Source organism: Typopeltis vanoorti, chromosome 21, assembly GCF_054136105.1.
Source record: "Typopeltis vanoorti isolate ZY-2024b chromosome 21, IOZ_Tvanoo_1.0, whole genome shotgun sequence".
Lineage (NCBI taxonomy): Eukaryota > Metazoa > Arthropoda > Arachnida > Uropygi > Thelyphonidae > Typopeltis > Typopeltis vanoorti.
This window is the reverse complement of record NC_143569.1, coordinates 72,547,106-72,563,802: the sequence shown is the minus strand read 5'-3', so window position 1 is coordinate 72,563,802 and position 16,697 is coordinate 72,547,106. Positions and strand designations below refer to the sequence as shown.

Below are 16,697 nucleotides of genomic sequence, written 5' to 3'. Positions count from 1 at the left end.
TATAAAATAAGAAAATCCACGACATAACAATAGCACAGCCGACAGGATGTGATTAGGGCCCCTAAAATTTTAGGTTAATAGGGAATAATCACTATAAGTTGGTCTTGGCTTCGTGACAGGTAGTCAGGCAATTGTTGGAATAACAAAGAGTGTGAAAGGGGTAAGTTATTAAGTTTGTAAGCTGAATGCAGGTATGTCTCAACCATCGAGCTCAGATTTAGATGACTCTGAATTCTTTAAGATGATAAATCCTCAACAGGTTTTTCCTCAGTTTTCGGGGGAGGAATCTGATGATGTTCTGGCATTTTTTGAGTACATAGAAGAACTAAGAATAATTGGTAGATGGAGTGAGCTCCAACTGCTACTTCTGCTTCGTAGTAAGCTTATTGGGAAGGCAAAGACTTACTTTTACTCCTCGCCTCTCTTAAAAGAAACTCGAGATTACTGTAAATTTAAAGAGGTCCTAACATCCCATTTTTCTAAAGTAAGGAATGTGGGACCAAATTTATGAAAGCTCCAGAAGATGGTGCAAAAAGACAAAGAAAGTGTGTAAGACTACCACAACCGAGTCTTAGCTCTTGCCAATACGTTAAGTGTCTCTGAGAAAGACTGGCACCATCTTAACTGGGCAGTCTTCCAACATTTTAAGGGGGGGGGGGGGGAGATTGTGACAAGAACTGAAGGAAACAGCATTTGGGAAGGATATATATCAAATTTAGAAGAATGCGTTACAGCAGTAAAACAAAGAGAGCAACTGCTTGGAGACATCTGTCCTGCAGCCTCAATTAGGTCTGTCAATGTCATTAGAGAAAAGAGAAACAGCATGAGGGATCAGGACGCTAAGGTAGAACGTCCAGAGAGGAAAGAAAAGCAGAGGGCACAGAAAGGATGTGAAGAAAATAGACCTGAGACAGTCTACCAGGTTGCCACTAACAGTCCAGGTCTTGGCAAAGTTCGCTCATTGATTAAACAAGAGGTAGAGAGATTACAGCAGTCCATCATGGAGTGTCTGAATGCTGTACTTAGTCAACAGCTTCTATGACAATCCACAAGAACTCCTCATTTCCAGAAGAAAGAATTAATAACCTGATCCACCAGGAAGTTGAAAGGATGCAAACCCCACTTCTTGATAAAATGGACATGATGATGCATAAGCTATCAGAACTGTCAGCAAAATGCAACAGCTATTCTCCTTTGTCCTTGGACGGAGATAATTCTCGGGATTATTTCCGGGAGCCCCCCAAGATGCTATAGCTGCAATAAGTTGGGACATCTTATGTACTTAGTCACCTTTTTCAGCAAACAGGGAAATTCAAAAAGGAACTATCATTTTGAGGCCAAGTCACATGTGTGTAGCAAACAGGAGGAAGGGAAAGAAGGATGAAATCAAAAAAAAAAAAAAAAAAAAAAACACTGAATTAACAGTAGAAGGAAGGATCTGTGGGAAAAACTTTAGGGCACTAGTAGACACAGGCTTCTATTATCCCCGAAAACTACTTCAGGGAGATAGAACCATATGCAAGGGGAAGGGTAAAACACCCAGGAAGACCCATCAAACTTTTGGGAATATCCTCATCTATCACCCAAGCTACGAAGTCTGTGAGGCTGAGGGTGGACTTGCCAGGATTTGAAATATCTGCTTGGCACAATTTTATAGTCCTGCCAAGGAACTCCCTTCCTCACTTGAGATTGATCCTAGGGAATGATTTCCTATATAAGTTCTGATTCTCTTGTGACTACACTAGGAGAGAAGTTTGTTTTCAGGGAAGAAAAAAGGGGAACACTGGAGCCGAAGAGGGATTGCAGGCTAAAAGGGAGGAAGACATAGGGTTTGACACATTCATAAATTCGAAACTGAGTGAGGTCTACCCGTCAAGGACCGTAAACGATCCTGAAATAATCAAACTAGAGGAATAGAGGGCACAAACTGGAGAAAAGGTTACAAACCACAACAAGAGTGAAAATAGCAAGGACACTCTAAAAATTAACTATGTGGGTATTAGGCAGGCCATGATTAAACTCTAAGATCCCCAGAGAATTGAGGAGAAGCAAAAAGAGTTTTTCTAGAAAATTAGAAAAACTTTTTTATAAAGAGGGGGCGGGGCCTTTGTTAGATCCTGAATGAAGGAATCGTGTAAAGAAATCATTCATTCAGGGTCTAATACGCTAAACTACACAAACAGAGAGAAATATCTGCATATCAGCTGAAATTAAAGTGATACTTCTTCACATATGTATAAAATTGCATTTTATTTTATGTACCATGTATTTTAATCTATTGTGATCATACCAAGATCGAATTAGAGATTGTCTTAAAAGAGGAATTTCTTAATATTATTTAAGCCTCACTTTAGCTGTATAGAGTGATTGTGAGTCACCAGATAGATATTAAGTAACAATTCATAGAAGGTATACAACTACACGTGTCCAGCGTGACGCCGGAGGCAGTAGCTTACGCAGAAAGTATGTCGATGCAAATTCCGTGAATACAAGAGTATAACAGCAAGGGATGAACCCAAGGGGGGGGAAAGATATAGGTCATGTGCAAAGGGGACTCCGAAAAAGGGGGTACTCGAACGAAAAATATAAGGGAATGAGCGCCGTATCGGCTATTTCTTGTCTTATCATTTTTCCTGGTTCGGAAGTTAGCCGGTGGTTCGAGTAAGGGGGATGAAGCGTCAGTGCTACGATATCAGATGGCGAGCTTTCCTGAGAATATTGAAGGATTCCACACAGAGCTGAAGGTGAAATTTTCCAGCCCTAGCAGAATCAAGCCCTTGCTGAAGAGTCCCATCGAGAGGAATAGAGATGTTTCCTGAGACACAAAGAATCGAGTCCATGATCGACAGTAATTATGAAGATAGCATAGCCCCTATGGTGGTGTAAGGACAGCCAATAGACAAGAGGTAACCAGATGTACACGTGGTGCTGAAGGAAGTCGGAAAAAGTTCGGTAAAGTAGAATTACTCTATTTTGTGTTTAGAATTCCTTAGAAGAGAGAAAATTACTTGTGAATGTAAATTATGAACATTATTCTCAAGAACTTTGTGGACAGACTCTAATTAGATAGTTGGCCTCCTTTTGAGAATAAGAAGAATTGTTTGGAAGAGGTCTTTTGTGTTGTATGTGATTGATTTGACATAACGAGGTTAGGACTGTAGACTTATAGTAACTGAATAACATTAGAATGTTAGTTATATTATCTTATGAATAGCTCGCAGAAGGGAATTTTAGCTTAACACAATATCATTTGTTATCTATCCCAATTATCAGTCACTGTGTCTTACATGCTTTATAACCTTTGATTTAAATTTAAAGTGTGTGTTGATCTTTTAACTTGAGTTTCCTTATTTAGTATTGAGATAAATTGAATGCCTGAATTTCTTTAGTGTATTTTGCTTTGATATTTTAATAAACATGATTTATTTGCCTATACCTGAGTCATGCCTGATTACGATTCCGAATTACCACTTATAAAAATAGAACCTCTTTTGGCAGGAAGGAATTAGAAAGTGTATATAATCATAGATTTAGGTCACGACTGCAGTCTGAGTCTATATAGCTGTATTAAAGTAAAATATAGTGTGAGAATGCCTCAGAATCTATATTGTCTCCCTGAGTAAGGATCTCTTCGTCTATAGGATACTGGCTGGCGCAGCATAATATAAATTTGCCAGTATCCGAAGAGGAAACAATCCTAGATGTAAGTATATAAGTCCGATATCTGAAGAAGTAAAATAGCGATTGAAAGATAGAAAGGGAAGATATAAAATAAGAAAATCCACGACATAACGTCTGTTTTTAAATCGATCCAGCCAGCCATTGTTATATACAAAACACTCATGTCCAAATTGTTTATCAAATTTTTCTGCTTGAGCTTTCAAGATCGGACCATCTATTAAGAATCATTGAAGCAAAGCTTCATTGATGTTTGTAAACTTGCACTTTCTAAATTTTTTTGGTTTTGGTTATGTTGTTTTACAATGCCAAGATGTAAACATCTTTATTCTTTTGCAATATTGATGCTGTTGAAAGAGGGCAAAGAAAAACTTTTAACACACTTCAACATTTTTAGAACCACATTCTAAATTGTGAATAATTAGGCCTTTTTTTTGTGAACCGAGAGACACTTTCTTTTAGTAGACATGTTACTGATGGAAGAGTTTGTTTTTAACTGATGTTACAGTCATAGCAGTGTTTGGATAAAGTGAGGGAATGAGGACCAGAGTCTAGACCACTGGAGAGGTAGGTTACATTAGCCATTCAGAAGAATGGCTAACCTAACCATTTCAGAAGATAACCATTCTTCTGAAAGGTTGTAAGAGGAAACTTTAGTTCTTTGTGATCTCTTCTTCTCCACTGAGGAGGAAGCGAGCATGTTTATTTAATGTGAAAATGATTCCAAGGTTTTTTGCATGAAGAGTATTTCTATTGGTATATGTAGATTTTCTGTAAATAGAGATCTTCAGTTTTTTTGACACATTAGTAAATTTGACATCCAGGAACAGGAGAAAACCATTAACTTACAACTCTGCACTAAATTCTGTTCTTGGCTTAAATGAAAAGGAATTAATTGTTTTTCCTCAAAAGCGTTTAAATATAAATCTCAAGGGAAATAATTGATGGCTAGCACTTCTTACTCATATTTATCCAACTCTGTTATACTTCAAACTCATATTTTAGTGGACATGAAAACACATTGTAGCAGTTACAGAGGTTAATAATGGAGGAAAAAGAACACTATATACTAGTAATAACTACAATATCCCCATATACGGGGGTGAAAGTTCTCAGCCTAACAATGAAAAAACGAATTTATAATTTCAAAATTATTTTATTTTTCAACATAATCTTCCTTAAGACTAATACATTTATTCCAGCGATGCTCCCTGTAGTGGTTCTCAGTAAGATCTGCAAAATATCCCTCTACAATTGCAATCAGCTCTTGATTCGAAGAAAAACGCTGACTGGCAAGGAAGAGTTTTAGTTTTGGGAAGAGATAGAAGTCAGAGGAAGCCAAATCTGGGGAATAGGATAGATGTTCCAACAATTCATAGTACAGATCCCTTAATTTTCCCATTGCCAAAACACTTTTGTGGGCAGGTGCATTGTCCTGATGAAAGATGATTTTTTTTCCTTCTGCAAACCGGGTCTTTTCTCACTAATTTTTTCATCTAGTTTGGTTAAAAGATCGGAATAATATTCCCCTGTTATTGTTTTACCCTTTTCAAGATAATAAACAAAATGCCTTTAGCATCCCAAAACACTGATGCTATGACCTGAACCTATGCTGATGGAACCGACTTTGCCTTCTTTGGCACTGAACAGTCGGCTTCTGTCCACTGTTTGGATTCTAGTGTGTAATGGTGAATCCAAGTCTCATCCATAGTAATAAATCGATGCACAAAATCAGTTTTAATCTTGTTAAAGCACTCCAAGCACTGTTCATTTTGATGCGAGTGCATTTTTGATCTTCTGTGAGCAAGCAAGGCACCCCATCTTGAGCAAAGCTTTTTCTTATGCAATTCTTCGTGCAAAATATATCCTACACATTCTTTTGAAATGCCTATAGTCTCAGCAGTTTCACTCACTTTGACTTGCCGGTCATCCAATACCATATCGTGCACTTGATCAATGATTTCTGGTGTCGTTACACTTTTTTGACGTTCTTCACTTGGATCATCTTCAAGGTTGGCATGGCCATGTTTAAACTCGGCAGCCCATTTCTTAATTGTCGAAAACAAAGGAGAAGAGTACCCATAAACTTTTATGAACTTCGAATGAATTTCTTTTGGCGTTAAACCTTCTTTTACAAAGAATTTTATAACCACATGATACTCAATTTTAATTTCAAGGGATACAGACAACACTTTTGCTTCAGACAGCTGTATGAAACAAACTACTCTTGATAGAATGACTTGCAATTTCACATGGATGCTTATGACAGATGTACCAACTTAGAGCCGAGAACTTTTCAGACCACCCTCTCACCTGAAAGAAAGATCTTTCTAAAAAAAAGATTTTGTTTATAAAGTTTTTTTTTTTTAATAAAAAAAAATTTAATTTTCTCCAGTCTGCAGCTACTCGTCAACTTCCAAAATCTACTCACCACAGGCGAATGGATGAGCATATTTGTCGAGCCCTAGGTATAAGTATTTCCAGAATCTCCAAAACTTAGTACAGATCCTTGCTATATTCTCATGATTTTTTAGATATTTGGTATTAAATCGAAATTTCTCTTCCACAATTTTTCTTAGGCTCTTTTCAAGTATGCTTGTATAAATCTTACATGGAAAATATTCAGTAGAAAAATATTTATGTAAATGCTTACATTGTTTTATTTCCCCTTTTTTATAGCGAGTCTAGTTGGCTGAGTGGTTAGCATACCGCTCTCTAACCAACAGGTTGCAGGTTCAAATCCCACTTTGGGCATGGATGTTTGTGATTGTCTTACTTTGTGTACTGCTATAACCTTTGATATGGCATAGTATGACCTTTGCTGTTTGCACCATTAAAACCATTAATCATCATCATCACTACTTTTTTTTTATAAATGGACACTATGATACTTCTGCAATTTGACCTTCTGGCCAACGTATTGAATTATGGAGTGCAGCCACATAAAACTTTTATAACTTCTGCATTTCAGCATTTCTAGTTCAAATATTGTCTACTCTAGTTGCCTTTCCAGATATTTTTGAATGGCTTTTTCTACCTCATCTATCGATATGTACTGATTATTTTAATGTAAGATTATATACAACCAAAAAAAAGTATTTAATTTGCACATTTTTTATAATACCATTATCATTATTTCTTATTTGTATAATGTAGTGTACAGTAGAATGTTGATTTATATCCATTCATTCAGTTTATCCTAATAATTGATAACATTGATTATCACAGTTTACTCTCACTACAACAAACAATTAAAAAGTCCCAAATAAAGTCCTATTAGACCATTTAATGGAAATTCACTATAACTGTTCTTGTTCGCACAAGTGTTTATGTTGTGAGATTTAACTCTGTTAGCATAAATTTTAATTATTGTTTTAACACCAACATTCCTTTAATATTTTTCTTATATATAGATGGGAAAGCCCTTGTTCACATGTTACAAGTACAGTATATCCATCAGTTGATCCAGTCAAGACTGATCGACAATCCTCGTCCTCTTCATGATCTCTACAACTGTTTACGTATCCTTGTATATCAAAAGCCCTTTTATAATGCCAAATGTTTACAAGCAGTGGTACTCAGGAAGCAAGCAAAAAATAAAACCATTAAATTAATAAATATATAACTGCAAACAGTTTGTATAACTCTAAACTTTTGTATTATAACAAATGATGATAGCATTTAAAATTCATAAAATTATGCTTGTATTTATTAAAAGCAGAATTGATCCAAGTGTCAGAAATTGTTTTTGATATAGTAAAATTCCCATATAAAGCTTTTTGAGAAATCTTAGTATAATGAACTTCATTAAGTCAGCTGTTATTTCAGATTATATCATCTTCATTTCCTATAATTTATCTTCAAAGGGTTTTATAAATGATATTTGTGCAACACAATTCATTTCTAGTTTCTCATTGATAATTGAAACTTACTACATGAAGGACATTTCATACCACTCATCTGTTATTTGTGTTCTGTTATTACTGTACTGTCCTCTACATGCATACTGGATGGAAGCTAATGATAACATCTTAGGAAGCTTCCATATCATTAGGTGAATTATCCTACTACTGCTACTTAGGTTTGTCTGGAGGTGGTCCAAATAGTGATATGTGAGAGACATCTCTAAGACCAAGATTTATAGTATAGTGCAGTAATGAGATTTTCCACATATATCATTTATTAAACAGGCAGAAGACAATTTACTTTTCCATCTTCTTCTAGTTCATATTATTTTGTTTTTGTGACTGCAAAACTTCAGATTAACTCTGTTTGCATATTCTTTGAATATCAATAATGTTTTGATTAACAGGATTCTGATTGATACCTTTATTTTAATTTTTCTTAGAACTGATCACTAATCACTTTTAATCAACTTTTGTTATATCAAACTTGGTTTTCTCATGATTGTAGTCACAATCCCCATGCCAAGTGGTTGCATATTTTGATGGTTCAGTACAAGATTTCATTATTTACTATCTGCATGTTGATAGTGGTTATCTCTTTCTACATATAATTTGCTCTCTTCACTGAAATTATGTTAAAAGCCAAACTTTGTTACTTGCTATATAAGGTTCAACCACTATATAGAAAGCAGTTAGTGTTTGCTGATTTTCATATCAAATTTCTCTTGACACTTATTAATAGATTTTAATTTAATTTTAACTTGAATTCTAACATAATTATTTAACCTTTTTTTTCACTGTTGAGAAAAATAGAAGCTAGCCAAAAACTCATCACCTTGATGAGTTATTTTCAAATTATCTGTCATAATTTAAATTAAATATATCATGCAGAATATTAGGCTCTTTGTTTTCACATCATGGTTAACCAAAGTTGTGAACATTAGAATTGTTATTGAAAATCTTGCTCAGTAATTTTACACAATGCTGAACATTCTGCATCACCTCCATTCTTTCAAAATTTATCGTATTTTTCAAAACAGGGAATATACATAGGGCAATGCAACATTTGTTACACATATCAGTTTAATGTTTAGTAAGTGTAAGTTATGAACTTTGGCGTGATGAGATTTCCAGAGGCATATTATATTAACGGGTTATGTTACGAGAAACTGATGAGGCTAGGGATCTTGGTGTGATGGTGGATAGGAATTTGAAGTTCAAAGGTCACATAGCAAAAGTTGCAAATACAACTCACAAGATAATTGCGATATTGAAGCAAACTTTGACATGTAAGGATAAGGAAGTCATTTTGCCTCTTTATAAGGCCTGGATTATTGTGCGCAGATTTGGTCTCCCAGGTTCCAAGTGGATAAAGACACTGTGGAAAGGGTGCAAAGAAGAGTTACAAAGATTATATCTGAAAATTATGAGGACAGATTGCAAGTATGTGGATTACATACTCTGGTTAATAGGAGAAAGAGGGCTGATATTTTAACTTTTGAATGGGTGTTATAGGATATTGTCTGATGATATTTTTTGTTATATGGAAGTAGGGAGAGAATAGGGGGGCATCCAAGGAAGTTAAGTTTGTTTGCAGTCACAAAAGGAGTAAGAGCTAAGTTTTTCTCTCACAGAGCAGTGAGTGAGTGGAATAGTTTGCCTTTAAGGGGTGGCGACATCTAGTGTGAATGAATTTAAAAGAAGGTATGACAGCTTGTTTGGGTGATTATACGTAGTCCCCCCCCCTTCGATGAGTCCACTCCCCATAGGTCTCAGGTAATAATAATTTGTTTCCTACCCTCTGCCCCATCAAGTGAGGAGACTGAACATACATGGCAATACTCAAGCGGGGACTTTCTTTATTGGTACAAGAAGAATCACTGTTAGAAAACGTCTTTTTTCTCTCTCTCTCTCTCTCTCTCTCTGATTATTGGTTGCTAGATGCACATTCCATTTTAGAGGTTGATCTCAAGTATATGGAAGTTTGAAATTTTTCTCATATGAGAGTCAGTTGAAAATCTGCAAGTATTATTTTTTCCGTTTTTTACTTTGTACATTGAATATTTAGAACTGTTATGTGTGGCAGGCAAAAAAAAAAAAAAAAAAAAAAAAAAACCTGTACCGCTTCAAAGGTGTTACACGAGCATTCAAAAAATATAATATTTTTTTACATAGAGTAAAGATATGAACTTAAACATTAACTGGGATGTCACACATTGCAAATGAAATTTTATTTAAGCAGAGTTTACAGGAACTAGTCACACTATTATATGCTTTATTAATCACATTAGAAATAAAGATGTAATACTAGTTTTTGCTTACCTTAATACAAGAAATCTAATATTAAGATACTTGTAAAATTTGCATCGTTATAATACATACAACAGTATTTGTTGAACAATCTTTCATTACACTAGTTAGTGATTAAATCTCCTATTTTCACATCATATTTAATGCCACTTATGAATGCTATTATAATGAAATTGCATTTTTATGTACTTATAGTTAATTTTAAGGTCATTGGTTGAAGATAGTAATTGGAAGAGACTCCACATAGCCCCACGTGATCAGCAATGCACTTTATTCTCTCTTACACAGAAAAGTTCAGTTTCTGCTTGAACACCTCTTCACAGTTCAGATTCTTAGAACAGCTTGTTCTTCTCCTTGTTTGTTGTCGGGTTTCCTTTGGAACAGCTTCCCACATTCTTATATTTCCTTAAGTAAAGTCTGCAGGTCAGGTGTTCAGTTCTCTTAATAATATGTAATCTATAGTATACTCTGAAAATTGAATGCTTTGTGCATGTAGTATTTCAATTAGAGAAAAAAAAAATCAGATATCACACTGGCTGAGGTAAGCTGGTTGATTATACATAGCATTTTCTGATTTATTTCGGGGGGGCAGAAAAGTAGGATGAACAGGGAAAAATTAGCTGCTGGAACAACTTTAGAGTTTGTACCGACACTTGTGATAGCACAAAATATATATATATATGCTTACGGGGTGTGGGGGTGCTTAAGGGTCAAAGCTGTATAACTGAGAGGAGACCTCCACATAGCCTTTAAAGGAATGCGGAGAACCGACCAGGGCTTCTGACCTAATGTCCAATCCTCACCTTCTCGTGGTGCACCCTGTTGGGTATCTACTTGGATACTGAACGGACGAGGATGGGCTGGCAATTTGGGATTTAGCCGACCAAATTGTACTCTTATTGGTTAAACCAAAATATAGAATGATGGTACAACATGACAAAATTTCATGCCGGCTGGGGCGTCGCCCGGTTAAACAAGGCCCCCGTTGTTTTCGCCAGGGAACCAGGGCGAACAGCGAAAAGTCAGCTACTGGAACAAATCTGAAAACAAACCCCAACTCAACATCACCAGAGCTAAAGATCGGTACTATCAACGTAAGAAGCCTGAATGGCAAAGAAATGGAGCTAGCTGAGGAATTAGATAAGTACCAGATCGACATAATAGGGGTGACTGAAACAAAAAAGACCAAAACTGGTGAGATCTTTCTGAGCAATAAATACAAAATGTTATATTCAGGCAATGACAATCAAGGAAAAGAAGGAGTAGCCATAGTATTCAACACAAAATACGAGGCTAATCTTCTTGAATGGCAGTCAGTCTCAAGTAGAGTAATGTGGGCAAATATGAGAATGGGGAACTGGACAATGAGACTTATTTGTGCCTATGGTCCCACAGAAAGTTCTACTAAGGTAGAAGTGGAGGAATTTTTTGAGGCTTTAGAAAAAGCAACTGACACAATGAAAAATGAAAAGTTGGTCCTTGTTGGGGATCTAAATAGCAGAGTAGGAAATGATTGTGAGACATACAAAAATATTTTGGGAAAATTTGGAGAAAAGAGCAAAGCTAATAATAATGGCAAATATCTGTTGGATTTCTGCTCAGGACATGGACTAGTTATTACTAACACCATGTTCCAACATAAAAATGTGCACAAATTCACATGGAGAGAAGAGGCTAGGAATAAGAAAAGTCTCATTGACTATGTTATTGTTGATAGTGATGTTTTCTCCCTGGTGCAGGACACCAGAGTGTACAGAGGATTTGAAATTGGAAGTGATCACTATTTAGTCTTGAGCAGGATAAAATTGAATTTCATATTGAAAAGAATAACATGTAAGAAAGTTTTAAAGCGAATAAAAGTTGAGCAGCTCTCAGATGTGAGCTGTAGACTAAAATACACAAAGATTATTGAAGGAAAAATGAAAGAGTTTGAGAACAGGAATCAAACCTTGGAGATTCAGTGGCAAACTCTGAAGAAAACATTGATTGATTCTGCCAGAGAGGCATGTGGTGAGGTTGTTTGTAAGGATAAAAAAATCAGAACTCCCTGGTGGACACAGGAGGTTAAAGAGGTAGTGAAGAAAAGAAGAAAGCATACCAAAAGTTCCTGTCAAATAAGTCAGCTTGTGCTCTTAGAGAATATAGAGACAAATGCAAGAATGCTAAACACTGTGTAAAACTAGCTAAACAAAAGTCATGGGAGGACTTTGGCAAGAATATAGAAAATAAATATCAAGAAGGTGGCAAAATATTCTGGAGGTTGTTGAAGAAGCTTAAGAATGGAGAAAAGAGTGCTATAAAAGGAATTAGAGATGATAAAGGTGACATGAAAACGGGAGAAAAAGATATCCTTGAAGTATGGAGTAATTACTTTGAAAAACTGCTAAATGAAACAAGCAGTGATGACAACACAGTGGTAAAAAAGACTGACCAGGCATGCAGTCAGGAATACATATCCATACTTGAAGTAGAAAAAGCCATCAAAGGCTTGAAATGTGGAAAGGCAGCAGGAGTAGATGATATTCGACCAGAAATGCTGAAATATGGTGGTATAAGAGTCTTACAGTGGCTTCACTGCATAGTTCAGAAAGCCTGGACAGAGGGACGAATTCCCGATGATTGGAGTAGAGCTCTCATAGTACCCATATATAAAAAGGAAAATAAAACTGCATGTCAGAATTACAGAGGTATTTCCCTACTGAGTGTTCCTGGCAAGATCTATGCAAGTATACTTGAGAAACGGTTGAGAAGAATTGTGGAAGAAAAGCTTGGTGAAGAACAAGCTGGATTCAGGCCAAATAGAGGCTGTCAGGATCAGATCTTCACTTTACGACAAATAGTCGAGAAAGCATGGGAATATAACAAAGATCTGTATTTAAGTTTTGTCGATCTGGAAAAGGCATATGACAAGGTGCCAAGAGAGAAGCTATTCAATACGCTGCAGTTATATGGTGTCAATGGTACATTATATCAAGCAATACTTAGTCTTTATTTGAGTTGTAAGTCAGCAGTTAGAATTGAAGGAAGTACAGGAAGATGGTTTAATGTTAAATCTGGTGTGAGACAAGGATGTACATTATCCCCTCTGTTATTCATTATCTATATGGATCACATTATGAAGGAAAGTGGTATTAAACATGATATCAAAATTGGAGATGTTAATGTCAGCTCTTTGCTTTATGCGGATGATGTTATACTTCTAAATAAATCCCCTACAAGTCTGCAAGATTCTCTGACTAAATTGAATAGCTCTTGTGATAGATATGGTATGAAGGTCAGCAATAAAAAGACAAAGACAATGAAAATAGGCAGAATCATTGAAAATGTCAACTGTGTTGTGAATGGAGAACCTGTGGAACAAGTAAAACATTTCAGCTATTTAGGCACGATTTTTACTGAAGATGGTAAATTAAATACAGAAACAGACAACAGAATCAGCAAAGCTGGTATGGTGGGAAGTCAATTGAATAAATTCATATGGAATAAGAGAGAAATTAGTCGGAACACTAAATTAGCTGTATACAAGACAGTGTTCAAACCAGTTTTAACTTATGGATCTGAGAGCTGGGTCAGAAGTAAAACACTTGACCAAAGACTAGAGACTTCAGATATGAGAGTCCTGAGAAAGATTATAGGCGTGAACAGATGGCATCAATGGCAGTATCATATTAAAAACGAGGATATTAGGAAAGAACTTGACATTGTCTGCATCCAGGAATGCGTTAGCAGAGCTAATCTCAGGTGGTATGGTCACTTAAACAGAATGGGCGAGGAAAGATTAGCAAAACAAGTGTTCTCTGCCAGGTTGGCAGGAAAACGACCGAGAGGAAGACCAAGATATAGGTGGATTGATACAGTACAAAGTGCTTTAGACGATAGAAATATAAGATCTGATAATATTGGAGTGTTGACAAGTAACAGACTGATTTGGAGGAAAATTGTAGATAGGAAATTAATAATGATGTAATTTTTTTCATGTAGTTCTATCATATCCTGTACACCCCTTGAGGGTACATGGCAGGAATTTGATGATGATGATGATGATATATATATATATATATATATACAGGGTGTTCGGGATAAATTTGACATATTTATAATTAATTATATTTTTCCGTAAGTTACATGTATTAACACACACTTCTCTTCATTTAAAAGTTTGGACCCTTCTTCATTCACATACAAGATGTCAGAAAGGATGGATAGCTGGAACCCACCTGAATCATGGAAGAGAATAACTTGTATCATGATGATTCGTGCCCGCCATCAAAATAAGGATATTACGACTGCTGCCCAATGCTCCCTGAATACAGTAAAAACAATCAGGCATGAACTAGAGACTTGCAATGGTGACTACGAGGATGTAGCAAGAAGAAAGATCCCTAGCAGACGATCTGATTGCGTTCGTACAGCAGAATTCCTCGCAAATCTGCAGGAACAGGTGTTGAAGAACCCTGGCATTGGAATTCGGGCTTTGTTCGTGGAGTTGCTAACTGTAGTCAAGCCCTGGATAACAAGGGTAGGCAATGGTAGGCCGTATGTATGGCAGCAGGATTCGGCCCCTTGCCACACCTCTGGGAAAAGTCAAAAATGGTTGTCTGAAAATTTCTACGACTTCACCAGTCCAAATGTTTGGCCTCCAAACTCCCCAGACCTTAACCCCATGGATTATTTTGTATGGGGCGCAGTTGAAAAAGACACCAATCGCACTTCCAGTAATGCAAAAGCCCAGTTAATGGAAAAAATTAAAACAGTTTTTGCGGCCCTTCCCAGGGAGACTGTAGCATCAGCTTGTTCGAGGTTCCGAAGCAGAATTGAAGCTGTGATCGATGCTAATGGTGGTTATTTTGAGTAAATCTTGTTGATAGTATTGTAATTAACTCTGCCTGTAATGTTTTTTTGTCAATTCATTAAATTTAATAGATACAAAGAAGATTTTCTTTTTCCTTACGAAACTGTCAAATTTATCCCGAACACCCTGTATATATTTTTTTTTTAAATAGATATTTAATGACTTTAAACCGAGATAAAATATTAAGTTTTAATGAAAATGATACAACTGGTTTCAGTCTTTTTCATTAAAACTTAATATTTTATCTCGGTTTAAAGTCATTAAATATCTATTTTTAAAATGTACCATAACAACCGAGTAGAAGCTCAGGAATACATATACATATATGTGTATATATATATATATATATAAAATAAGTTTACTGACTATTACCGAGAGAAAAGATGGCAAGATATATTTAACAAGATATTACTAGTTTACTAGTAGTATATATCTTGTTAAATATATGTTAAATATATCTTGTTAAATATATATATATATATAAATATATATATATATATATATATTTCAATAAAAAAAAATTTACAGATCATCTTCAGTGAACTGACAAAAAATAAAATACCAACAGTGGATTTCGAACAGATATGACCAAATAATAAAAATTATTATTTCTTCTTCTTCTTCTTCCTTTCATGTATTAGGCCTAGTGGCCTGTTATGGAGCTATTTAGCTCTTCTATGCTGTACCCATCCTGAGGATAAGGTGGCTCGCTCTGTGCCATCAGGTGTGTCCTATGTCTGTAGATGCGTGTGTTCATGGGGCCAGTTTGCCTGCTTGTGGGAGGAAAAACCTTCTGCTTGCTTCAGTCCCTTTAGGCCTCCTCTGAGACCTCGCATGAAGTTTGGCAACCCCCAAAGAATCGGTATGAGTCTTTCATCTTAAGTTTCAAGTTCGTCACGCCTTTGGTTCTCCTCCGCTTTCTTTTGATTGTAAGTTACCGGCCATCGGAAAGTTGTTTGAACTCTTTCTGACTGACTTCGGAGATGTTTACACTTAAAGCCTGCAAGCCTTTTTCATACGTACAAGTTTCAATAACAATCTTTCTAATGCCACCATGTACAGCTTCGGCGACAAAAACATTGCCTTTGTTTTTACACTCTAACATATTGTTAAAAAAGTGGTTTTATTGTTTAATCTAATTTATTTAATCCTTTCTCATTTAAAATCCTACCGGCTGCGACATTGTTAAAAAGTTATTCTATTGTTATATTGAAGTTCTATATTTAATTATGCTTTATTCTTATTTTCTATATCTATGCTTTTTATACTTAAACCTTTATACAATCGAGTTCTTACCAGCTTTTTCCATTGTTATATATTTATCTTTCGTTATTTATTCTTTCTTCTCTTACTTTAATCTTATTCTTATATCTAGGATTGTTTCCTCTTCGGATACTGGCAAATTTATATTTTGCTGCGCCAGTCAGTATCCTATAGTAGAAAAGATCCTTGCTCAGGGATACAATACTAGAGTCTGAAGATTACCTACACAATATCTTATTTTAACTGCCGTATAGATTCAGATTATTGCAGTCGTGACCTAAATCTATTATTATATTCACTCTCTAAATCCTTCCCGCCAAAATAGGTTTTATTTTTATAAGTGGTAATTTGGAATCGTAATCAGGCATGACTCAGGTTCAGGAAAATATGACATGTTTATTGGAATATCTAATACACATTACAAACACATACACTTAATTATGTTCAATACTAAATAAACTCGAACTAAGAGATTAACACATTCGAACTAATTAAAACTTATAAGGCATGCTAAACAGTAATCACACATTGGGATATTAATCAAATGATAACAAGTTAAGTGAAATTCCTTCTAGCAGTATTACTTGTAAGAACAAACTATCAACCTTTCTAATGTTTCATATCTCACATAAATAACGTGCACAAGCATACAATTTACCTGTAGTGTTGGATTCACTTGTTATGTGCAG

General features: G+C 35.6%; 1 protein-coding gene across 2 annotated transcripts in view; it reads left to right on the top strand.

The window, feature by feature from the left end:
• Window positions 1–16,697, top strand: part of MED14 (mediator complex subunit 14) — a 429,754-nt gene that overhangs the window by 124,339 nt on the left and 288,718 nt on the right. For both annotated transcript variants that reach the window (XM_090411452.1, XM_090411451.1), the window contains exon 9: window positions 7,092–7,199. In XM_090411452.1, the coding sequence (XP_090267578.1) occupies window positions 7,092–7,199 (108 nt within the window). The remainder of the gene's footprint in view (window positions 1–7,091; window positions 7,200–16,697) is intronic.